General features: G+C 42.2%; 1 protein-coding gene and 1 pseudogene across 3 annotated transcripts; both read left to right on the top strand.

Annotated features, from left to right (window-relative positions):
* Nucleotides 1–12,067, top strand: part of LOC124987202 (T-cell surface glycoprotein CD1a-like) — a 34,625-nt pseudogene extending 22,558 nt beyond the window's left edge.
* A 3,615-nt stretch (nucleotides 12,068–15,682) lies between these two features.
* Nucleotides 15,683–19,178, top strand: LOC124990584 (T-cell surface glycoprotein CD1a-like). Of its 3 annotated transcripts, XM_047560749.1 has the most exons (7): nucleotides 15,784–15,856; nucleotides 16,190–16,251; nucleotides 16,344–16,444; nucleotides 17,116–17,394; nucleotides 17,779–18,060; nucleotides 18,403–18,493; nucleotides 18,671–19,178. In XM_047560749.1, exons 3-7 carry the CDS (start codon nucleotides 16,369–16,371, stop codon nucleotides 18,711–18,713), a joined length of 771 nt encoding a protein of 256 aa, XP_047416705.1. In that variant the 5' UTR covers nucleotides 15,784–15,856; nucleotides 16,190–16,251; nucleotides 16,344–16,368; the 3' UTR covers nucleotides 18,714–19,178. The 3 variants fall into 3 exon arrangements, with proteins under 3 accessions (XP_047416689.1, XP_047416699.1, XP_047416705.1); XM_047560733.1 differs by having other exon boundaries at nucleotides 15,683–15,856; nucleotides 16,190–16,444; XM_047560743.1 differs by lacking the exon at nucleotides 16,190–16,251 and having other exon boundaries at nucleotides 15,724–15,856.
* Nucleotides 19,179–24,982: the final 5,804 nt, after the last annotated feature.

The following is a 24,982-nucleotide window of genomic DNA, read 5'->3' as shown; positions in this document are numbered from 1 at the left end:
GGGGATCTCCAGCTTACTTTTTCCCCATAAGAAGTCTGTCATGGTCAATCCAGGTGGGACAGAGCATGTGGGAGAGACAGGGTGCCTCACTGTCCTTTCTGTGGTGCTACCTTATGTACCGCAGGAATCTTGTTACTTCCCTGATAATCTCTGGCTTACTTCCTTGCTCAGTGCATTCCAAATATAATAGTTTATTCTTTGTATTTTTTCGGCGAGGGGGAAGTAGTGACAGGCTACACTCTTTCATCCTATTACTGATATTAAATTTTCTTTTTAAAAAAATAATGGTCAACTACAATACCACTGATCTGCAGTATCAACTTTCATGTAATTTGAATTTTTATGTCCCACCTGGATTGGCTTAGAGTCAAGACTAACCCCTTCTTATGGAGAAAAAGTAAGCTGAAGATCCATAGTGGTCCCACTGTGACAGCACGTGACTGCACAGATTTCCACAGAACTTGCAGACCCCAAACACAGTATAGCATACCTATATGTGTATCTCTATCTGTCTATCTATCATCTATCTATCTATCTTCTTTCTACATCTATGGTCTGGACCACTCATTCCCTTCACTTATTTAATATATCTATCCTTGTGTTGATGCAACCCTCCCTCAGTTACTTTAGATTTATAATAAATTTTGACAATCATTAGAATACATTTTCTACTTTGTATTTTTCTAGTACATCCTGATTCTTGATTCTTTCCTTGCTTATAATTATTTATAGAATTGTCAACGTCCATGGAAATATCTGCTAAATTTGACTCAGATGGCACAGATATCCAGTTGAATTTGAGGAGACTGATATCTGTAATTTGATGTCTTTTTTTTTTATTTTTAAAAGATGCCTTTGTGGTTTTGTTTGCGACATCACTGAAAAATTCTTTTAGAATCTAAAGGTAGTAGAATAAGTTGAAATAGCCCTGGCATTCATATCTTCTAATATTGTAAAAAAAATGTCTTGGACCCCAAGCGTTAAAAAATTCCAGGGACAAAAATCCAGTACAGATTATGAAATAAGTGAAACCAAGTGTCAATAATTTTATAGAGTACATTTGGAGGCAAGCAAAATCTTCTTAGAAATATCAACATATACAACAGCTTGAATGAGTGCACAGGAACTGCTAAGAACCCTGCGTATGTCATCCTGAAAGCCCAGGAACATGAGAGAAAGCATGACCAGGAGAGACCTATTTGAGAAAAGAACAGAAAATAGGTTTTCAGAAAATAGAATTATAAGAAAGATTCAAATTGAAATTTTTCTTTCTCTTTTGTCCAGTGGTGGTAGTGGTACTATTTTTCAAATTATTTTATCATGAAACATAGAAACAGATAAGGCATAAAGCAAATATATAAAATTTAAAAAAGCAATTATGCATTCAACTCTAATGCGGTAAAGTTATTTGGTTTCCGGAAATCAAGTCAAGAAGTAGAACACTGCAGTGCTGTGTTTTGGTGTGGTTTGTCCCGCATGATTCACTTGCTGGAATCTTGTCCCTGATATCAAGGTACTGAGAGGTGATGGATCTTCAAGAGATGAGGCCTAGTGGAAGGTGATCAGGTCCTGGGGACACACTATAGTTTGGATGTTGAATGTCTCCAAAGGCTCATATGTTAAATGTCTGCTTCCCAGGGTGGGGTTAATGGGAGGTGGTGGGACCTTTAGCAGTTAAAGTCCTTAAATCATTGAGAACTTGCCCTTGAAGGGATTGTAGGACCTGTGCCTCTTCCTCTTTCCTGTCTTCCTCCTCTTTGCTAACATCAATAGACTTAAATTTAAAAATCATGATTATTTTAATATATGTAGAAAAAGTATTTGATAAAATACAGCACCCCTTCATGCTCAAAACACTAGAAAAAATAGGGGATAGTAGGAACATACCTCAACATTGTAAAGGCTATCTATGCTAAGCCCATGGCCAACATCATTCTAAATGGAGAAAAACTGAAAACATTTCCTCTAAAAACTGCAACAAGACAGGGATGCCCTCTTTCACCACTTTTATTCAACATTATCCTTGAAACACTAGTCAGAGCAAAGAATTTAAAGGAATATGAATAGGAAAAGAAGAACTCAAGTTATCACTATTTGCCAATGATATAATTCTATATCTAGATGATTCAAAGTACTCCACCAGAAAACTTCTAGAACTAAAGAATGAATTAAGAAAGTAGCAGGATATAAAGTTAACATGCATTATTCTAATACATTTCTGTTCATAAGTGATAAATTCTCTGAAAGAGCAATAAGGAAAAGTACCCCATTCACACTAGCTCAAAAAAAAAATTGGGAATCAATCTAACAAAAGAGGTGAAAGGCCTCTACAATGAAAACTACAGAACACTAATGAAGGAAATCAAAGGAAACCTTAGAAGATGGAAAGATGACCCATGTTCTTGGATAGGCAGAATTAATATTGTCAAAATGGCCATACTACCAAAGGCGCTATACAGATTCAATGCAATTCCAATTAAAATCCCAATGACGCACCTCATAGAACTAGAGAGAGCAATCATGAAATTCATTTTGAAGAATAGGAGATCCAGAATAGCCAAAGAAATCCTTAGCAGGAAAAGCAAAGCAGGAAGTATCACAATACCAGATTGTAAACTATACTACAGAGCAATTGTAGCAAAAATGGCATGGTATTGGCACCAAAATAGACAGATAGACCAATGGAACAGAATAGAAGACACAGAGACAAACCCACGTGAATATAGTTACCTCATATTAGACAAAGGTGCCAAAAACATACGATGGAGAAAAGATTGCCCCTTCAACAAGTAGTGCTAGGAAAACTGGAAATCCATATGCAGTAAAATGAAATCAAATCACCCTGCACAAAACTCAACCTAAAATGGATCAAGAACCTAGGAATTAGACCAGAGACCCTGCACTAAATAGAAGAAAAAATAGGCCCAAATCTTCATCATGTCGTTTTAGGATCAGACTTCCTTAACAAAACTTCCAGAGTACCAGAAATGAAAGCAGGAAACAAAAAATGAAATGGATTCAAACCAAAAAGTTTTTTCTCACCAAATGAAACAATCTGTAATTTGAAAAGAGAATCTATAGAGTTGGAAAAAATATTTTCCATACACACTTTGGATAGAACACTAATCTCCAAAATTTATAAAGAAATTAAAAAACTTTACAACAAAAATACAAGAACCTAATCAATAAATGGGCTAAGGAACTGGGCAGACACTTTACAGAAGAAGATACACAGGTGGTCAACAAATATGTGAAAAGGCACTCATCATCTCTTGTGATTAGAGAAATGCAAATTAAAATCACCCTAAGATTTCATCTAACTCCAATTAGAATGGTTATTATCAAGAGCACAAGCAACAATAGGTGTTGGAGAGGATGTGGTGAAAAAGGCACACTCATACATTGCTGGTGGAGTTGCAAATTGGTGCAGCCACTCTGGAAAGCAGTATGGAGGTTCCTCAGAAAACTTGGAATGAACCTACCTTTTGACTTGTTTATCCCAAAGAACTTAAAAACAGTATACTACAGTGATACAGTCACATCAATTTTTATAGCAGCTATAGGTAGATTATGGAACCAATCTAGATGCCCTTCAATAGATGAATGCATAAGGAAACTGTGGTATTTATATACAATGGAATATTGTTCAGCCATAAATAAGAATAAAATTATGGCATTTGCAGGTAAATGGATGGAGTTAGAGAATATCATGCTAAGGGAAATAAGCCAATCTCCAAATACCAAAGGCTGAATGTTTTCTCATAAGAGATGATACATAATGGACAGGGGATAAGAGAAAAATGGAGGAACTTTGGATTGTGTAGAGGAAAATGAGGGAGGGTGGAGTGGGGGAAGGAAAGATGGTGAATGAGACAGACATCCTTACTCTATGTACATGTATGATTACATGAATGGTGTGAATCTACATTGTGTACAAACATAGAAGCAAAAAGTTGAACCCTATTTATATGTACATGAATCAAAATACAGTCTGTAAAAATAATAATAAAAATAAAAATAAATAAAATTAAAAATAAATAAAAAAATTTTAAAAAGAATTATATTGCAGGTTAAATTTACTTCACAAATGTACTTGGTATTTTATTTTTTAACAATACCTCTTCCTTTTCTAGTATGATTTCCTTTAATAACTTTAAGCGTTTCAAATATAATTTCCTTTCTGTGGGATTATTTTGGGGAACAGTACTACTTGTTCTGTCTGTCAACTTCCATTCATGGTGTATTACTTCTGCTTTAGGACTCGGCCTAATGCTAAGAAAGGCTTTCGTGTGAGTATCCTTTGAGGGTGTTCTCTTGTTCAAATTTGCTTTAAATTATACCAGGTATCATAGAGGTATAAAACATTTGTAATCACTTTTTTCTTATTATGCATTTTATTCCAGGATCTTGCAAGTAAATATTTGTTAACTCTAAACTCAGACCAATGATTTGTAATTCTCAGAATGAGAAAAAAAAAAAAGTAAAAAGCAAAACCCACCAACATTTAGACCAACTTCCTTCCCTGTATAATTGGGTGTAGCTTATTCACAGAATTGCGGGTATGGAAGAAGCCTGCATTTGAACTCTGACCTTCTCTGCCCAGACCTTATCTTCAGATCTGGGAGACCACATGGCCTGAGCACTAGGGAACTTAGGCAGAACAATATCTTGTGTACACTGATGCCAGGTACTATTTGCCTCTCCAGTTTTACAGTTCTTTGCTTTTTTCCAAGAGGACATCCCTTATTTTATTCTAAATGCAGCTCTGCATTTAAAATAGTTTAAAGTATAATTGTACATTTCTGGGTGATTTCTGCTGGGAGGCATTTTTAAGCTATGTAGTGGCCATCGTGACAGAAAGAACACCATGACCATGTCTTCTGCATATACACGGAGGGTTCCAAGGGCCGTGTGATAAGTTGATGCTGTAGGTTTGGAAGGGGACTCAAGGAGGAAGGAGTGGGGTTACACTGAGCGGGTATGCATAAGAGAAGAGAGATGAGGCCTGGGGGCTGAGATAAAAGCTAAGTGAAGAATGACAGTGAAAACATGGGGGAGGGAGAAGGAAGGAGGGAGGAGCAGAGTGGGGAAAGAGTACACATGAATGTGAAGAGGTGGGAGCATAGCGACTCATGAAGAACATCAGAGTCACACAGGATACGCTGACATTCAGGTCTTTCTGGTCACTTTACATACAAGGACACTGAGACCAGAGTGAAGATATGCTCTTTTTAGTTCAGTGCAGGTGTCCCATGCAGGAGATCACCATGACTCTCAGCCTGCAAGAAATTTGCCGTGAGAGTAAATAACACACAGACCATATATAGGACAGCCAGAAAGGTAAGAGAAAACTTAGGGAAATGTGGAGGGGAAATGAGAGGCCAGTAGAGGCATGAAGTTATGACAGGCAGTGGGTTTCACAGGGAAGGAAACAGGTTTGTGTTGGTGAGTTGGGAAGTCAGAGGGCAGAGCGAGATCATGTGGGGAGGGCAGCTCACATCTGGGTCCTGGGGAGAACTGTGGGGGGAAGGAGAGATTCAGGAGTTGTGGTGTGTAGGGGAGCAACAATTAGACATGTTGGGAAGAACAGAAGCCTGCTTGTAGCCTAAGGAACAATGATCCAAGAAGAGGAGTCCTAAGGGAGGGCCTTGTGACAAAGGGAAGAATCCTGGATGTCCCCAGGACAGCTGGTACACCCTGCCTGGCTGAGTCCTAGTTGGCATCTATCTTACTCACCCTGGATTTTCCTCATGTTTTCTTGTGACCAGGGAGCATGCAACTATCTGTGATCTGCACAATCATCTCTCAAAGATTTTCTTTTTTTCCTGATCCTGGACACTTCTCCACCTATTTTATCTCTTGACTTTTTTCTTCTCAGCTCCCCCAACTCTCAGTGCCCCCAGGCAACTCCCAAAGGTCTCCATCCTTTGCCCTCTTCTCCTCAGATCTTTTCCTTCATCCACCACAGCTGAGTGCACACTCAGGGGTGCGTGGACTGGGAAACTTCAGATCCGCAGTGGGACTCTGACTCAGGCACCAGCTGCTACCTGCATCCCAGATCACAATCCCCTCTGCCAGAGAAAAGATGATGGGAAGAAACTTCAAATTCTGCTTCCACTCCCTTTATGCTACCCTTGTTATGGTTTAGATATTAGGTGTTCCCCAAATGCACATGTGTGGGACAATGCAAGAAGGTTTGGAGTTGGAGATACTGGGTTATGAGAGCCTTAACTCAGTCAGTGAATTAATCCCCTGATAGGGATCAATTGAGTAACTGTGGGCTGGTAGGGTGTGGCTGGGGAGGTGGATTCCTGGGGAAGTACCTTTGGGGTATGTATTTGGTCCTTGATGAGGGGACTTCTCTCTCTGCTTCTTCTTGGCCACACCCAGATCTGCTTTCCTCTGCCACACTCTTCTGCCATGATGTTCTGCCTCATCTTGGGCCCTGAGGAGTGGAGCTGGCCACTTATAGACTAAGACCTCTGAAACTGTGAGAGTTCAAAGAAACTTTTCCTCCTTAAAATTGTTCTTGGAAGGTCCTTTGGTAACAGAGGCAGAAAAGCTCACTAAAATACTCTCTTCCTCCTTCTGCATCTGTTATACCCTTTGGTTCTCTAATCAGCTCAGATCCTTTTGGTCCCAACACCTCATTCCTTATTTAGTTAATCTCTTTCCTCTTTCCTACCCCAAACCAACTATCCTCTCCTTGCTTTCTCCACCCCACACTCACGAGCAGCAGTCATATATTTTGTGGGATCCAAGGAAAAATGATACTGTGGAGCCTTGTCTTAGCCATTTATGCTGCTATCACAGAATGCCATAGACTGGGTGGTTTATAACCATGAGAAAATTATTTTTTTTCACATTCCTGGAGTCTGGGAAGTCCAAGATCAAGGTAGATTTGGTTTCTAGTGGGATCTGCATTTTGGTTCATCAGAGGCACCTTCGGAATATGTCTTCACATGGTGGAAGGGTTATTTGGTCTATCTAGGGTCCCTTTTATAAGCTCTAATCTCATTTCCGAGGGTTGAAACAGCACGACCTAATCACCTCCCAAGGGCTCCATCTCCTAATAGCATCACAAAGGTGGTTAGGATTCCCATATATGAATTTGAGGGAAGACATAAAGATTCAGATCATAGGAGTTTTGTGTTCAAAAAGTGGGGTGGTGGGTGAGGGAATGCTATTAAAGGTACTAAAATACAAAACTTTTTATTTATATGGGAGCTTTTGTCTCTGAGTTTTTATTTGTTTTGCTAATGTTGCATCCCTTGGGCTCAGGGGTACTCACAGGATGATTGCTGGAATTCTTAGGCACCTGGGGGCCCCACTTCTTGACTACATGAAAAGCTTCCCACTGGCTGTCTGGTTCCTGCTGCCCCAGATGTTCAAATGATTCTTACCCCTGATGGACTGAATGGGAAAGTTAATCTCCCTTTCCCAAAATGGACACCTCGGCACTTAGTACATGGGTGACCACTGAGAAATTGCAAAGAATTTTTAAGCTCAGGGACACAGTTAGCAGCCAAATAAAATCGGACAGAAAGCAGCCGAAGCAAGCTTTATTGGAATTTGGCTTTTGGGTGAAATTCCCAATGCCCCCTGCCAGGATACAGGTCAGGTAGGGACCGGAGAAAATCACCTGTGGTCCCAGCTGCCTAGGGTTTTTATACTCCGGAATGGGAGGGGGTCCTGCTGAGTGACAGGTTGAAGGGTCAGTGAAGTTTTCCTGTCCACTTGATCAGTCACCATTTGGTGGGCTGCCCTTTGTCTCAATTGCTCTGCTCTGCCCCCTACAGCCACCCAAATTCCGACCTAACATCCTGACCTTTTTGGTGATATAGTGCGCCTGAGTCCATCTGGCTACTTTCTGCATGTTAGGGGGTGTCTTGGGAAAAAAAAGGTTTGGGTTCTAGGTTGGTGGGGAGGTGGCTATAAAAGTGTAGGAGCATCTGGTTGTATGTCACCCTGGCAACCTCACTCATGCGGTTCCCAGCAAACCTGAGAAGACAGGGAGCAATCATTAGCAGAAATCCTATCACAAATAGGGGAGGAAGGGCAGGGATCAGCCTTATGACAAGAGTGGAGTTTAGCCATCCTGGCCAAGGGTCATTTGATTCTTCTCACTTCAGCCTTTCATTTAAACATCTGTGAGTTTCAACATTGCTTTTCCATGAGACCAGTTTCATTGATGCAGCAACAACATTCTTCTCTTAGGAAGAGGCATGTTACCCCTTGTCAGATCCAGTGCTTGACAGTTCTGCAAGGAAACCTGAGCAATAAGTGTTATTCATCTTTGCAGGGTTGTCAGGGGGGCAGCAGATGCCTCTACTGCCTTCTGGAGTTGCTGTTCTTTTTGGTTGGCAGTGATTGCATAACCAAGTCCTCTTGTTGGTATAACCTGTGTTTAGGAGGGATCTCTATATTTCTGTGACTTAGGGCTAGATAATCATACTAGCAAGCATAGATTAAGCCTACCTATGTAATTTAGGAGGATCTGTAGGCCTTACACTGATTAAAAACTCCTGATTCTGGCAGGTTCTCTTGATAGTTAGCAGGTACATTTGCCTAAGAATCTCTCTCTTGTAGCTCCCAGTCTTTATTTATTCTAGGGGAGTTAACACAAGTGTACATCATAGGTTGCATCTAACTACTGTTTCTCTTAAATGCCCAAGAATGACTATATTTCAGTTTTAACTGTTTTGCTAGGTGTCTAAGATCAAGCTGGTCAAATTGACCTGTTCCTCTCTGTTAAGAATCAGCTGAGTTCCCACAGGGGTCACTCGTAGAGAACTTAAGAGCAGCTTCTTAGCTCCATTAGTGCTGGGCTTTAATTTCAATGTCTATGACTTTACAGTTACTTACCCCTTTTTATCTAATTGGGGTCTGCATTATCTGTCCTACAGATGATGGCTTACTATTTCAAGTTAATTTACAGTGTTTGATTTTGAAGCAGTACTTCCTGAAAAAATTAATCAGGCAACAGTTAGGTTTACAAGGAAAATACAAAATGGAATCACCAACAGTAAAACATTCAGTTTGTGCAAGAGCTATCTTGAATTTTGGCTGAGTTATTCATTATATCCCCTGTTTGAGATCACAGTAATCTTTACAACAAACATCAAACTTTGAACAAAACTTTAAAAAGTTAAAGTCTGGCTTACTTTGGAGCCATTCTAACATGCAGCAGTGTGAGGCAGAGCCTTATTTCAGGTAAGGAGGGGCTCTTTACAAATCTTAGGTAAAATGTTCTTACACTGAAACTGATTTTTGCCTCTTTTGCTGTGACCAGTATGACCAAATTCTCAAGTTCAGTGATGGGCAAAGGAGTATTAGAAAATAAACTTTTATAAACACAGACTTTGAAGATTGAGTGGAGATCAGATGGAGCTCTGTTAATGTTAGGAGTTCTGTGTAGCTCTCAAGAAAGTACACTGTCCAAAGTTACTGTAAGGCAGGCAGGAACCAGAGAAGGGAACTGAGGAAACACTGGTTATCTAGCAAAAGAATTCCTTCCTGCCTAAGAGCTGTGTGCCTGAGATCAATGTCAGAGCTGATAGGACTCCTGTATAGAGCCTTCCCAGGGAGGGCACTGCCGCAGCAGTTAGGCATCTTGTGCCCCTGCATAGGAACACTCCCAGGCACCAGGCATGCTACAGTCATGTGGTCATCAGAGACCCAAATCTCAGTCATTGTTGTCCCATTTTTTGCTATCATGCATTACACTCTTTCTTAAATGTCATTTTAACATATAGGTTATCAGTACATTAGTATTTGACCTTAGGAAAAACCTTAAATAGCTTTAAACTGATTGTCTCACGTACATATAACCAACTTAGTTACATGCAAACTTGTTGAAATTTGCCCTTTACTTACACAGGCTTTCTTAGCACTTACTTTGATCCACATATATTTCATCACACAAGAACTTTCTTACCCAGAGACATTCTTTTCCCTTCCATGGAATACATTCCTATATTTAGAAACTTCTGTTTTTCTTTCCTATCTGGTGAGCACTTTGTGGTGAAAAATCCACACTCCTTCCATATAGTCCAATGTGAGTGAGCAATCAAGAAGGCATATTTGGAATCTGTATAGATGTTGACCTGTTTACCTATGGATAAAATTAGAGCCCTGATCAGATTAAAGAGTTTGGCCTTTCGGGAAGTGGTCCCTTCCGGAAGGCAATTGGCTTCCAGAACTGAGGTGGTGGTGACAACTGCGTAAGCAGCTCTACAGCGTCCATTGGGACCTAGCACAGAACTGCCATCTACAAAAATGGTTAGGTCAGGTGAGGGGAGTGGGTAATTGAAGAGGTCTTCATGAGGTGAACGTATCGCCTTTAGCACCTGTGGGAGTGGAAGGGATTTATGGCTTAAGAGGGCCTGTAGTTGATGGGTGGAAAACACAGTTATTGGTTGGAGTAGGGTGAGTTTTAGAGCTTCCTTAGTTAATTCAGCTGCTGCCACCAGTGCTCGGAGACATGGTAGCCACCCATGAACCGTGGAATCAAGCTTCTTGGAGAGATATGCCACCGGTCTGTAATAAGGTCCAGTTGGTTGCATGAGGAGGCCAGTGGCAACACCCTGTTCTTCATCCATGAAGAGGTGGAAAGGACGGTTAGGGTTGGGGAGAGAGAGAGAGAGAGAGAGAGAGCAGGGGAGGACATGACAGCATCTCTGAACTTGTAAAAAGAGTTAGCTATCATCTTGGGGGTCCATGTGGAGTCTCCTTTGCTGCATGATATAGGGGTTTGGCAAGAAGTGCAAAATTAGGGACCCAGTGTCTGAAAAAACCAGCCAAACCCAGGAAGGAGAGAATGCAATCTGCCATTTCTGGCAGATGTAATTCATGCAGGGCTTGGATTCTGTCTGTTGTGAGACTCTTAGAGGGAGGAGTGTGTTATCTCCCAAGTCACAAGTAACCAAATCCTGAGCTAAGTCTTGCCCAAAAAGGTGAGGACTGTCCTGGAAGTCTTGGGGTAAAACTGTCCATGTCAGCTGTTGAGACCTAAAGGATGTAGGATCCTCCCATGTGAAGGCAAAGAGGTAATTGGAGTCAGAGTGAAAGGGAACTGTAAAGAACACGTCTTTGAGGTCAGGGACTGTGAAGTGGGTGGTAGAAGAGGGAATGTGGGGAAGAAGGGTGTAAGGGTTAGGAACCACTGGGTGGATGGGAATAACTGCCCATTAATTAGACGGAGATCCTGAACCAAGCAGTAGGTTCTGGAGGGTTTACATACTGGCAGTATGGGGGTGTTACAAGTGGAGTCAGTAGGGATAAGGAGTCCCTGAGAAAGTAATCAGTCTATAATGGGTTTAAGTCCTTCCCTGTGAGTACAGGGAATTGGAAACTGGGGACGTGAAGGAAACTTAGCTTGAGGTTTCAGTTGGATAAGGACTGGCTTGTGGTGGGAGGCTATGACTGGCTTGGAAGTGTCCCAGACTTGGGGGTTGACCAGGTCTGGGGCAATGGCAGGGTAGGTGGTGTGGGGGCACTAGAGAATGTACGAAACAGAGGTAGAAGAAGGTGAGCACTAGCAGTGTGCCTGGGAAGAAGCTGTAGGGTGGATCCAGGGGTTGGAGAACATCTCTTCCTAGGGGGGGGGGCGGACAGGAGGGAATAACTAGGAGTGAGTGTGTAAAAGGATGTCCCTCCAGGGCACAGCTAATCCAGCTGTTCTGCTTGGAAAGGAGGGTTTTCCATCAATTCCCATAACCAAAGTCTAGAAAGGAAATAAAGGCCCAGAGTGGGCAGGCAAGACAGGTAGCCCCCATGTCCACAAGGAAAGTTATGGACTTACCTGCTACCTGGAGCTTTACCCTGGGCTTGGTGAGGGTGATGGAAGTCCTCGAGTCTGGGCTCCTTCAGTCTTCCGTGAATCCCAAAAGCCCATGGGAAGGGACTGCCTGGCTGGCCACACCCCTGTGTAGAGACTCTGGGGAGGGACTGGCCATAGGGCAGTCACTCTTCCAGTGTCTTGCTTATTTGCAGGCAGGACACGGCCTGGTGGGGGGCCATGGGTTTGGACATTGACGAGTCCAGTGACTTTCGTGTCCGCACTTGAAGCAAGCCCCTGGCGGAGAAGATTGCTGGTCCCCCTTTGAAGCTCTCGCTGGAATCGCAGGCCGCAGGGCAGCTACCAAGGCTTGGGATTGGAGTGTCACCTTTTTCTGTAAAAAACTTGCCTGGCCCATTCAACTGATTCCTTTCTGGCATTATAGACTTTAAAGATCATTTTGGCCAGATCTCAGATAGGGGTTTGAGGGCCCTCCTCAGCTTGTTTGAGCTTTTTTCTTATATAAGGGACTGATTGAAAAATGAGGTGGTTTGCTAGCACTGTAGCCCCAGAGAGAGATTCAGGGTCCAGTTTAGTATATCTAGTAAGGGCCTCTGTAAGGTGCTTAAGAAACAGAGCTGGATTCTCATCTGGATTCTGGGTAATTTCCCTCGTTTATCAAAGTTTACCACCTTATTGGAGACTGCTTGCATGCCTGCTTTGAGATAGTGGACCATGTGAGCACAATAATGGTAGCCTTGCTGGCCTTCCTGATAGTTCCAGTTTGGTTCAGTTATTGGAACCCCTGCTGCCCCTGTGGGTAGAGTTATGTCTGTTAAGTGGACTTGGTCAGCGTAGTCCTGTGCTGCCTGTTGGATGCCGGCTCACTTGTCTGGAGTGAGAGTGGAAGAAAGAATAACATGAACATCATGCCAGGTGCAACTGTAAGTTTGGAAAAGATATTTAAATTCTTAATATAAGTAGAGGAATCAGCAGAGAAAGACCCTAAATGTTTTTCAATCTGGGAAAGGTCCTGGAGTGAGAATGGAACATGAACTCGCACAGTGCCCTCTGCACCAGCTACTTCCTGGAGAGGACAAAGAAGCTTTGGGTCAGATGGTGAAAGGGTCTGATGAGATTGTGTGTTAGCGCTAACAGGGGAGGAGGGAACAGACTGGGCGGAGGGATGTTCTGAAGGAGGAGAAGGAGGGGAAGTGGGAGGGCTCTGAGGAGGAAGAGGAGGAGGAGCTGCATCTGTGGGAGGAGGAGGAGGGTTTGCAGGAAGAGGACAGGAAGAGGAGGTGGAATTTTGGCCAGAGCATGGGGGCCGGGGTTTGGGACCACCCAGGGAGGAGATCTTGGGTGGAAGAACAGGTAGAAGAAGGGATGGGGTGAGCTCCAAATTCCAAAATGAAAAGCTTGCAAATGGTTGTTCACGTCAGTGAGAATTTGAAAGTCAAGAGTGCCCTCTGGTGGTCATTTTGAGTCATTATCTAGAATATACTGAGGCCAGGCCACAGTTGAATAAAAACTTGCCGTTTTCGGCTTAAGTCTTGGGGGAGTCCCAGTTTAGTAAAATTATGGCAGAGACAGCCCAAAGGAGTTTTGAGGTCCAATGAGCTCCTGGAATTTCCCATTAGCCGTCCAACTTTACCCAGATAGGTATGCAGAAGCCAGAAAAAGGAGTCCCAATTTCAGCTCGTGCACATGGGAAAAATGGCGGATGGACCAAAAGTCAAAACATTTTTTGACCTTTGGGGGTCCGGAACAGAATTAATGGGGGACTAACTGGAGGCCAGAATGTCTCCCAGAGACCGGAACCCAAACAGAACTGGCAGGGGGCATATAGTGCGTGCGAACGGATAGACCCCTTGTGGAACAGAGGGTAAAAATTGGAAGGGCAAATGGGATAAAAACCCCTAAATTACCCCCATCTGATGCCAGATAAAGAGAAGCGGGATGGAGCAGAATAGAGCAGAGCTGAGCGGAACAGAAAGCAATCTCCTGGTTCTTCTGAGGGAGGGGGTGGGCCTCAACCCCCAGGGGGAGCCTGAAAACCCTCCTGGGTTTCCGCACCAAATGTAAGCTCCGGGGCACAGTTAGCGGCCAAATAAAATCAGACAGAAAGCAGCCAAAGCAAGCTTTATTGGAATTTGGCTCTCAGGTGAAATTCCCAGCCCCGCCCTGCTGCCCCCCTCCCGGGTACAGGTCGGGTAGGGACCCCAAGAAAATCGTTTGTGGCCCCGGTTGCCCAGGGCTTTTATAGGCCGGAATGGGAAGGTGTCCTGCTGAGTGACAGGTGGATGTTAAGGGTCAGTGAAGTTTTCCTGTCCACTTGATTGGTCACCGTTTGGCTTGTTGCCCTTTGTCTCAGTTGCTCCGCTCTGCCCCCTATAGTTGCCCAAATTCCGACCTAACAGAATTGCATGGAGATTCATGCGATACTTGGAACAAGAGTGGGCAGGAAGCTCACCCTAATCAGTTACAAAACAACTTGGTACAGACTGGATGGTAGGGCTGCACCTATGTTCTGCCCACACACTGTTGGGTGCATGTCCCATTCTCCCTTCGTACCTGCAAGGCATGAGATAGTGGCAGAGGCAGATGGCAGAAAGGACCTGACCTGCAATGAGATGTGGTCACCCCAGTGGTGGCAGTGAAGCCAGAATTGGGGACAGGCAGTTAGTGTAGAAATAAGGGATCGGTCAAATCGAGGAAATGGAGGCCATGAAAGTCATCTATCTGCCTCTGGAAGTTGGAGACTGCCCCTGGAAGAATGGAATTTCAAGGATCTCGGGAGCCCATTGATTACCAAATTACCTGCCCTTATCAAGGACTACAGGCAAGGTGCTGCTAATCAATGCCCCCTGTGCCCTTGCCTGGCTGAATCACTTTGTCCTGCCCCCTGCCCATTCACTCCTCACTTTATGCATCTCACCTGCAAAACCAGGCCTAGTCACATAGGCAGGAAGAAGATATAAGGCGGGGAGAGAACTGGAGAACAAAAGAGACCCTAACCTACTAAAGATGTAGGGTGCGTGCACTCTCTTCTTGGGACTTTAGAACATCAGCCATGGCCCCCTTCTCCCTCCTGGGAGAAGTCTGTATTATTACCTTTAATCAAAACCTGCTTAATATGCTTGCCTTGGTGTGCTTCTGTGATGTTATACTTCAACACCTGACGAAGCAGAACTTGTTACCAGTAAAAGGGCGGTATCAGCAGGGTGGAGGTGGATAGGCAGAGTTTACAGTTGCCAAAGTCCCAGACAGTGAGAAGCAGGTGGAAGAGTGCTGCATTGCAGGTGTGGTTGTGGGAGGAAGCACCCTATATAGACTGACGAGGCTCTGTATGCTCCCATACATGTTTCATCGAACTTTACTTATGAAACACAAATTCAATAAAATTACTATAATATTCAAAGTGGTGATCATGGAGAATTAAATGTGTTACTGGACTCCTACATGCCCCTTGGTGCCACCCCAGGATACATGATCCAGAGACTCATTCATTGCTAGTGGTCTAGAGGACAATTGCAGGGGGTTCAGAAAAAGTATGTGAAGTAACCAGTGATGTCAGAGATGTGAATTTGGTGGAGTGGGGGATGTGTAGGGAAGAGAACACATGGGGGGATAAATCAAAATTATACAAACTGAAAATGTTTAAGATCCTGGATTCAATATCCATCACTGAAAGAAGGGTCCCTAGTGGTCAGGTGACTGTTCAGTGCACATAAGACTTGTCCCACAGCAGTCGAAATAGGGAAGATGAACAGGATGGAAGTTCATGACAATGAGAGAAGTTGGAAGACTGAGCAGAGTAAGAACAGCAGGGGAAATGGGAGACTGAGTAGGTGGTCAGGGTTCTGGGAGGGGGCAGGGTTTCCTTGTTTAGGCAGCAGAGGTTTGTCTTTCAGTTGAATAAGGAAGTCAGAAGAGAGGTCGGTGGGGTAGGTTTGTTTTGAACAGAAATCAAAGGCCAACACTTCCAAAAGACAGAAATACCATCTGCAAGTGCCATGCTGTGGCTGCTGCTTCCCTTGGCAGCTGCTCTCTTCCCAGGTGGTGACAGTGAAGTTGGTAAGAACTGGGGCAACTGACCAGTTGGGTGCAAGTGTGTGTGTGTGTGTGTGTGTGTGTGTGTGTGTAGTGAGGGAAGTTCCCCCTGCATGTACCTGTGGAGAAAGAGTGCCTGCCACGCTGGCCCCATTCTGAGTGTCCTACTCAAGCTCCCTGTGCCCTTATGGAGGTTGCTGATAGAGCTTGGAACCCTGGGGCAAGCAAATGTCAGCTAAGGGGAATGTGGCTCTCCATTTTCCCAGATTCTGAGTCTTCCCAGTCTGGCACCTTTTCCCCAAGTCTCTCCCTCCTAATGTTCCATTTCTCCCCATTCTATATAATATTTTTCTGCAGGAATTGAAGAGCCCATTTCCTACTATCTTAGCCAGACATCAACCTTTCACAACCATTCCTGGGTACATCAGGGCTCAGGCTGGTTGGGTGAGCTGCAGACTCACAGCTGGAACTTCAGCTCTAATGCCATCATTTTCCTGTTTCCCTGGTCCAGGGGCAACTTCAGTAACAAGGAGTTCATGGATCTGGAAAAGTTTATCCAGATACATTTCATTACAGTTCAGGAATTTAGCATTAATCACTTGATGTCTGAAGGTGAGTTCAGTTCCCTTGCTGGGGGAAGAAAGGGAGGTGGAGTGGGTGTCTCAGTTAACTTTTTATTTCTCTAGGAAACAGTCTACTCTGTTTTCTGAATCTCACTCCACTCTCTTCAGCATAAAACTGCAATCACACTCTGGTAACGTTCTATAAACCAGACCCTGATTCTTCAAAATCTTCAGTTTTTGCCACTTAAAAGCTGCTCTCTCTTTGGCTGCAAGGCTGTGTTTTATTTTCTCTTTTTAGAGGCATCCAGTTGCTGGCCTTCAATCAGATACCTCAGCTTCCTCACTCTTTGGTTGAGTCCTTAAAGTGTGATTTTCTTTCCCATTTAATCTCTTAAGTCGTCCTGTCTAAACCATCATAGTAACCATGGATGAATTCACCCTGGTTTGTTACAGTCTCAGTTCCCTCTCAGTAAGTCCTTTCTCCCCTACATCATCACTATTATCTTTGAACAGTTCCCTCCCTTCCTCATATTATCATCTCTTCCTCTACCTCCAGCTCCTATCAGTTCCCCTTTCTGTGAACCTCTGATCAAACCACACTTGGGTCCTTTCCCTTAAACTCCCAAACTCCCTTCTGCTTCTATTGTTTTTTGCTTCCTTTTATTCCATTTTTGTATTTTTCTTCTTTTTCTCCTCTAATTCATTATTCCTCTTTCTCAGATCCCTTTGAACTACAGATTACAATAGGCTGTGAACTGCACTCTGGGAAGGGCTTCGTAGGCTTTGTGCAGGTAGCTACCCAAGGATATGAGTTCCTGAGCTTCCAGAATGAAACATGGTTACCATCTCCAAAGGGTGGAAGAAAGGCCCAGAAAGCCTGCACACTACTCAATCTGAGCCAAGGCTACACACACAGGGTACAATGGCTCCTCAGTGACAATTGCCCACGTTTCACCTTGGGTCTTCTTGACGCAGGGAAGGCTTATCTCCAGCGACAAGGTCAGTCTTGGACCCAATCTCCAAGAATTTTTCTATTTTAAAGTCAAATTCAGAAGAGGGGTGGGAGGGGTGGGGGGGAAGGGAAAAAATAACAGAATGAATCAAACAACATTACCCTATGCTAATTTATGATTACACAAATGGTATGCCTTTATGCCATGTACAAACAGAGAAACAACATGTATCCCATTTGTTTACAATAAAAAAAATAAAATAATCCATCAATATTAAAAAAAAAAAGTCAAATTCAGTATAAAAAGAGAAAAGGATATTGAATGACATTTCCAGACCTGGGAAAAATTTGTCTTTGTAGTCTTTTGTGGAGTCTGAACCTCTCAGTCTGTGTTAGAGTCCGTGTCTGGATGTCTTTTCTGTCCTTTGCAGTGAAGCCCGAGGCCTGGCTGTCCAGGGGCCCCAGTCCTGGACCTGGCCATCTGCTGCTGGTGTGCCATGTCTCTGGATTCTACCCAAAGCCTGTGTGGGTGATGTGGATGCGGGGTGAGCAGGAGCAGCAGGGCACTCAGAGAGGTGACATCCTGCCCAACGCTGATGGGACGTGGTATCTCAGAGCAACCCTGGATGTGGCAGTTGAGGAGGCGGCTGGCCTGGCCTGCAGAGTGAAGCACAGCAGTCTAGGAGGGCAGGATCTTGTCCTCTACTGGGGTGGTAAGAGCTGGGACCCAGGCTGGAGATGGGGGGAGGTGGTCCTCTAGCAGGGTATGAGAACCAATTGAAAAATTGGGAATTTAGGGATTTCAGCCCACAAAGGAAGACAAATATGTTGACCCAAGGCATGGGAGAATTAAAAATGAGGGATCATAGATGAAGAAAGATGTAGGATGGATGAAGGATTCATCTATGAAAGGATGAGATAAAAACAGGAAGAAAGATTGGTGAGGTAGACACTAAAAGAAAATAATAAAGGTTAATAGAGCAAATGGGGAGAAAATGGGGTAAAACAGGGAGTGAATTTGAAACAACATCCTTGGTGTCCACTTGAATCTGTAGCACCTCACAGTTCCCTGGGCTTGATCCTCTTGGCTGTGATAGTGGCCCTGGCTCTTCTGACAGGACTTGGAGTTTGGTTTATGAAACGCTGGTGAGTTCTTTCTATACACCTCTCCTGTTTGTCTCTCCTCCCCAATGGCCTTCCCTTCTTTTTCATCTTTGTCCTCACTTTTCCTTCTCCTCCCAGCCCCATTCCCACTTCCTCCTCAGATTTCACCTCCCCCTTATGAAGGTCTGTTACTTCTCTGTTCTCATTTGCTTCACTTAGGACACACTGTGAAGCTCCCTGCCGTGCTCTCCCTTTGAAGTGAGACCCCAGCTACCCAGGTGCCCTGTATACCCTGAACACCATGTGGTGATGGTACTTCAACTCTCCTTTGAAACCTTTGTGATTTATTTCTGCTTCATGATCAGTTACCAGTATGCACTCAGTGTAATCTAGCAGGATTTGTTGCTCTGTCCTGGCTTCTGGAACTTAACTCCGAATGGAATAGGATCCTAGCAAGCTCCCCCTGGTTAGGTAATGGATTATCATGTATTTCAGATTCACATCCTGCAGAAGTCCTTTCTGATTCACAGTGGGAAGCAATCTCTCCTTCATTGTGCTTTCCCACATTTCAACTGTACCCCTCACTCTCTGGCCTTGGTGGAAGTTTTGTATTTTCATTTCTTAAGCTTTTAGAAATTTGAGAGTGAAGCACATGCTTTTTAAATATCTACATCCCTGGGGAAATGTCTGGCCTTAATGTAACATGTTCTCAATAAAACCTGTGTTAAATTTATGTAAGGTTTGTAAGGTTTTTTGTTTTTTTTTTTAATTCTCTGCCTTCCTTACACCTGTGTTGTAGTTGAGACATTTGATACCTTTGATACCCTTCTTTTGAAAAGTCTTGCTTGGCTTGCTTCCCTAGTTCTACAGTTTTGTTTTTTTTTTCTCTGAGACTCTGAGTTTTGCTTTTTCCCAATTATGTTATTTAATTTTAGGGAAGTTGTTCTAAGGGTTCTAAGTGAAAGGAGTTGGGAAGGATGAAGGCCCTCCATATTCAGTGCGGTTTTTGGTCAAGCAGCAGCAGATTCATTACATTGGAGTTTTGTGAAATGTAGTCTGCATGATCTCAGACTTACTGAATTCTACTTTTCATTTTAACAAAATCATCAGAAGATTCACAGGTGCATTAAAGGTTGAGAAGTCACCTCATGGGGGTGATACCCAAAATATGGCACATGTGCATCACTGAAGAGAGATTAAAAAATAGGAGTAAAAGTGTTGCTCTTAAGGACTGAAGTAGTCTTTAGGTGAGTAATGCACATTCTCATTATTCACAGCAGTTATTTTGCACTACTCTGTACCTATGATTGACTGCAAAAACACTAAAAGTATTTAATTTGAGATTATAAATATCCACATGTAGACAAAATAGAAAATTCAGAACTTGATTAAGAGGAATAGACTAATGAGCCCAACTGCAGTGAATTAAGACATCCATGATCAGACTTCAGTTACTTTAAAATTTATAAATTGATTCAACAAACAGTTCTTAGGCAACTACTATGCAGTTACTATGCATCAGGTACATATTGAGTATAAAGCAATGGAAGGAAAAAAGATCATCAATGTGTTCTGAGCTTGAAAATTTTGCCTACCCAATTTGATTCTGCAGTTTATTATTTTCATTGATTTTTTTCTTTCTTAGCTTCCAGGAGGAACTTACTTAAGGTGAACTTGGGGAAAAGGGACTTAGCCTTATTTTGCTTAGGGAGCTGAGAGGAGGGAACCCATGGCAAGGGAACATCTAGAGAGAGCAGGGGCAGGTGAAGGCACATGTAAGAAATTTTCCCATGGATTTCCTCCTGAAAAATTTTTTCCTGCACTCATTGTCCTTCTTTCATTCATCCCACATCTAGCTTTTACTATTTGTAAGGCAAACATATGCACTGAGAGTAGTTCCAAAATATAGGAAAATAATTTGAAAATGAAGTTTTGATGCGAGCAGAGGAAAAGGTAAAAATGTGGGATGGGGGAGTAAACAGTAACAGCTGATGTCTTTTTACTTGGATTGGACATGGTCGGTTACCAGCCCTGTAGCTTCCAGTCCACTGTTCCACATTTGCATGGCAGCAAAGTGGTTTCAGTTGATTTCACTCAGCTGTGATGATCAGCCCAAGGCAATCATGAGATCCCACCCTTGACACTTTGATATGCTAAAGAAAGAACTGGTAAACTATAATTTAAGACAGACATCATATAGAATCATTTACATTGACTCAAAGAGATGGGTCAGGGTATGCACCTGTCCTAATGTGACTGGCTTACTTTATAGGCATCCAATTTTCATTTTTTATGGTAGGTGAAAGAGATACTCTTTCTTATTCTGGATGCTATCCTGTTGGGTATAAATTTCTCAAGTTACTTTTCCAGCACCAGAGAAACAAGTCAATGGATGGAAACATACAGAGAAGTAGTTGGAGGTAACAAACCCACCGAAGAGTCCAGATTAAACCATACCCAAAGCTGGAATGGCTCATGAATTTCTCAGTTCTGTTGATCAATACACTTCTCTGAGTTTCTCCATGTCATTAAGTTTTGTGTTTTCTTGTTGATGTACTCAGACCTCAGGAGACTCAGCTGATTTATACTTTTGGTTGCAACATTCTATTTCTTCCTTCTTCCTGAGATTCTTCTTTCTGAAAAAAAAAAAAAAGTGATCAGTTTTAAGGAATATGCCATATTTTTCAAACCAGTCCTAATCTTGTTAAACTTTATATCATTTTGATTTTAACTGTGGCATGTGGATCACTGTCTCTCTGGCATTCTTCATGAATTTCTGTCAAAGTACTGACCAAGAACCAAAATTGTGGTTATGCTCCTGAGTGAGTAATTTCCAAATGTTTCCTTAAATATTTTCTTCAGTTGAATGAAAGCACAATATATTCTGTCAGTGCTTTGAGGGATGAAAAGATGATCTTGCTCTAGCATTAATAAGAAGATTAAAATTTTACAAAATAAAGTATGTGAATAAACCACTCATCGATGAAAACATGAAGAGATAAAAGCATATGAATGATGCTTGAATACACTAGTAATTAGAGAAAAGAAAAGAAAGAAAATATCATTTTACATTACCAACTTGGCAAAAGAGAAAGCCAGAGAAACCCAGAGTCTGCAGTGATGGGCGACAGGTGGGAATCCTTATGCACTGATGATGGTGAAGTGATTCTGGAGAGCTTGTGGCAGTGTCTTATCTATGTACATGTTGACCTTGAAACTCACTTATGAACATAGGTCTCCAAAGTTCCATGAGGGAACACAAACCATGATGTTTATCACAACAATTTAATGTTAATGAGATGTTAGAGGCAAACCAGATATGTTCACCCTATAGGACCACATTAGTGAAATGTGGTGGATGTACACTAAGAAATCCTACATAGAAGGTAGATACAGGCTAGACATAGAGTGATATGGGAAGGTCCTTAAGAGAATGCTGAATGAAATGCATTAAGCATGAAGCACAGTTTTCTGCTTTTGGTTACAATGTAAGTTGTACACAAAAGCAACACATTTTAGAAGAATATAGGCATAGAAGGATGATACATTAATATATTAGAATGTGGAGGAAAGGTAAAAGCAGGGATGAAGAAATCAAATAGTTTGAACAGTTAAGTAAAGAAGCATGATTGGAAGCAGGGATAGGAGAAGGAAACACAGTAGAATGAATCTGATGTAATTTTTCTATGTACATATACGAATATACCACAGTGAATCTCACCATTGTGTACATTCACAAGAAAGGGGTCCTGATTAAAATAAGATACATTCCATGCTTGTGTAATTATATCAAAATGGATTCTACTGTCAGGTATAACTAGAAAGAACCAATAAAAACATGAAAAAAGCATGATTAAAGTGAATGATATTGTGAGCCATAAATTCAGGAGAATAATGAACTCAAACAAAACAAAAACCAAGGAATATTTAAAAGTTGCAGTAAGAGATGGAATACATTTTTTTGCATGAATTTTCTATATTTTTGAGTTTGACAAAAGGACAATTTCTTCGGTTTAAAAGAATGTGTTCAATGATGGTTACAGGGACCTTCATTAGAAGACAGCTGTGGAGAATAAAGCGAAGTGTGAAAGATTTGTTGGTGGATCCAATTTAAATGACCTTTGACTTTGGAAATTAGGTGAGATCACATGAGTCTTCGACCTTGTTGGCATGTGGTGACCTTGAAACAGGGGTCCACTTCATGCTTTGGGTATAAACATTTCTTCTCAACAATGGGCAGTTTATATTAAAACTGACTTTGATTTCTTTCCTCATTTCTCTGCCCCTTCCCAACAAAGGGGCAAGCAAGCCCTTAACCAAGTAATCTACCCTTCACTTATTGTCCACAAGAATAAGGGAACTCTGGACCTGGAAAGTGGAACAACAGCTTTTTCGAGGACATAAGTTAAATATTAATTAGATTGTTAATAAAACTTGGAAAACAGCTCCTGGTCCCCCTTTTCAGAACTCTGCTCACCCTGGCATTTAGATTGGCAGCCTTTGTGATGTGATTCCATCGCCTTTCTCCTTTGCTGGCAAAGCAATAAAACTTTTTCCTTTTTCCACAAATTTTTCTCTGTCTTCATTATAGGATCAGTATCAGGGACAAGAACTGAGCTTTCGTTTCATATTTGGCACCCCAGAGAGTACCTGAGAAAGGCGCCAGCTATGGACTTCCTGGGCAAGTCTGGTTTTTTGAGTTTGAGTCTCAGGTTGGCCTGGAGGAACTGTTCCCATAAATAAGGTGGAGAGACTGAGGGACTTTCCAAGAAGCTGCCAAGATTCCCTTTGTTTTGGGGGTTTCCTGCTCTTTCTCCCTGAATGAGTGTAGAGCACTCTTCTATCTGGTCTATTTGAAAAAAAGAAAACTGAATTAGTAAAGTTGCAGCACCTTGGTCATCTGATAAGCTCCCCTGGTGTGTATGCTGAGATCCTCAATTCCACACATCCGGTATTTTTTGTGGGAACATCTGGATCCCCTTCATGGGTACATCGGTCCTTCTTTGTGGGGATGTCTGTGGCACTGTGCTGATACAGGAAAAATGATTAAGTGGGAATAGTAAAGCCAGGGGATTCTCCCCCTTCTTCTTTGTATGTTTTAAAGATTTCCGAGCTATCAGCTTTTTTATGGAGATTCTTTCTGCGTTCAACTAGGTTCCTTTGTTTTATCAGTTACTGGCACTAAAGACGTGGGCAATCTTTTTGGAAAGACTTTGGCTCATTGGACCACATAAAGCTATAAGCCTATGATTAAAGAGGGGGGAAGTCAAATTGTTCCTGTTGTCAATCATATGATAATGTATAGAAAAAAACTAGAGTTCATTGAAAGGCTAGTGGAACTTATAAATGAATTCATCAAAGTAGCAGGATACAAAGTCAACATGCAAAAATCACTAGTATTTTTATATACTAATGACAAAGTTGCTGAGGAAATAACCAGGAAAGTAATTCCATTCACATGAAGTGCTAAAAATATTACTGAGTAATGAATTTAACCAAGGAAGCAAAGTACCTTTATGGTGTAAATTACAAAACAGTAAGAGAAGACATCAAAGAGGGCACAAAATGCAGAATGATCTCCCAGGTTCATAGATTAGAAGACTTAATATTATTTAAATGTCCATACTATCCAAAGCATCCCCAACAAAATATTGTAAGAAAACCCACGAAAACCACACCAGACACGGGAAATCACATAAGGGTGTTTATTAAGCAAACAGAGTGTCTCCCTGCAGGGTAAGAGAGAAAATGAGAGGAGAAGAGAAAGGGTGCATGCAAGAAAGAGTGTGGAAAGTGAGGAGGAGAAAGAAAGTGAGTCAGGGGAGAGAAAGTATGAGAAAAGATGGCGGGGTAGCTACTCTTAAGCAGTTGAATTCCGCTGGGCTAACAGGGGACCAATAATGGAGAAGGATACTTGCAAGCTGACTGATGAACCAATAGCTAGCTAGGATGTTCACAGACTGACAGTAGTTGGGAGGTGGAGAAAATGGCTGCACCGGAAAGGGCGGGGAGAGCAGCTTTCAGACTGACAAACTAGGTTGTGATGGAATGGAAAGGACGGAGAGCAGCTTTGTATTACAAATATCCTTGACATTCTTCACAGAATTAGAAAAAGTCCTAAAATTTATATGAAAGCACAAAAGACACCCAAATAATAAAATCATCTTGAACTGAAAGAGTAAAACATCAAGTATCATAAGACTTGCTTTCAGGATATAACACAGAGACATAATAACCATGATACTGGCATAAAAACAGATACTTTCACCAACAGAATTGAATAAACAGTCCAGAAATAAACCTTGCATCTACACCCAATGGATTCTCAACAAAATTTCCAGAAACATATTTTGAAGAATAGGCAAAAAACTGTTACTGGGGAAACTGGATCTCCACTTACCAAAAAATTGAAATGTAGGCCCCAACTCTCGCCTTGCACAAAAATCAACTCTAAAAGGATCAGAACCTAAATGTCAGACTGAAACTCTCAAACTAGTGGAAGGAAACATAATGGAAAAACCTCAAGACATT

This window comes from Sciurus carolinensis, chromosome 1, assembly GCF_902686445.1.
Source record: "Sciurus carolinensis chromosome 1, mSciCar1.2, whole genome shotgun sequence".
In the NCBI taxonomy this organism is placed as follows: domain Eukaryota; kingdom Metazoa; phylum Chordata; class Mammalia; order Rodentia; family Sciuridae; genus Sciurus; species Sciurus carolinensis.
This window is presented reverse-complemented; position numbering and strand designations above follow the sequence as displayed.

What these genes read in the sequence shown, in the direction of transcription:
- LOC124990584 (XM_047560733.1), top strand. Translation starts at nt 15,796, where the DNA reads ATGCTGTGGCTGCTGCTTCCCTTGGCAGCTGCTCTCTTCCCAGGTGGT. An exon ending in TAATCACTTGATGTCTGAAG is followed by an intron (nt 16,445 to 17,115) that starts GTGAGTTCAGTT and finishes CCTCTTTCTCAG; the next exon opens with ATCCCTTTGAACTACAGATT. An exon ending in TCTTGTCCTCTACTGGGGTG is followed by an intron (nt 18,061 to 18,402) that starts GTAAGAGCTGGG and finishes TTGAATCTGTAG; the next exon opens with CACCTCACAGTTCCCTGGGC.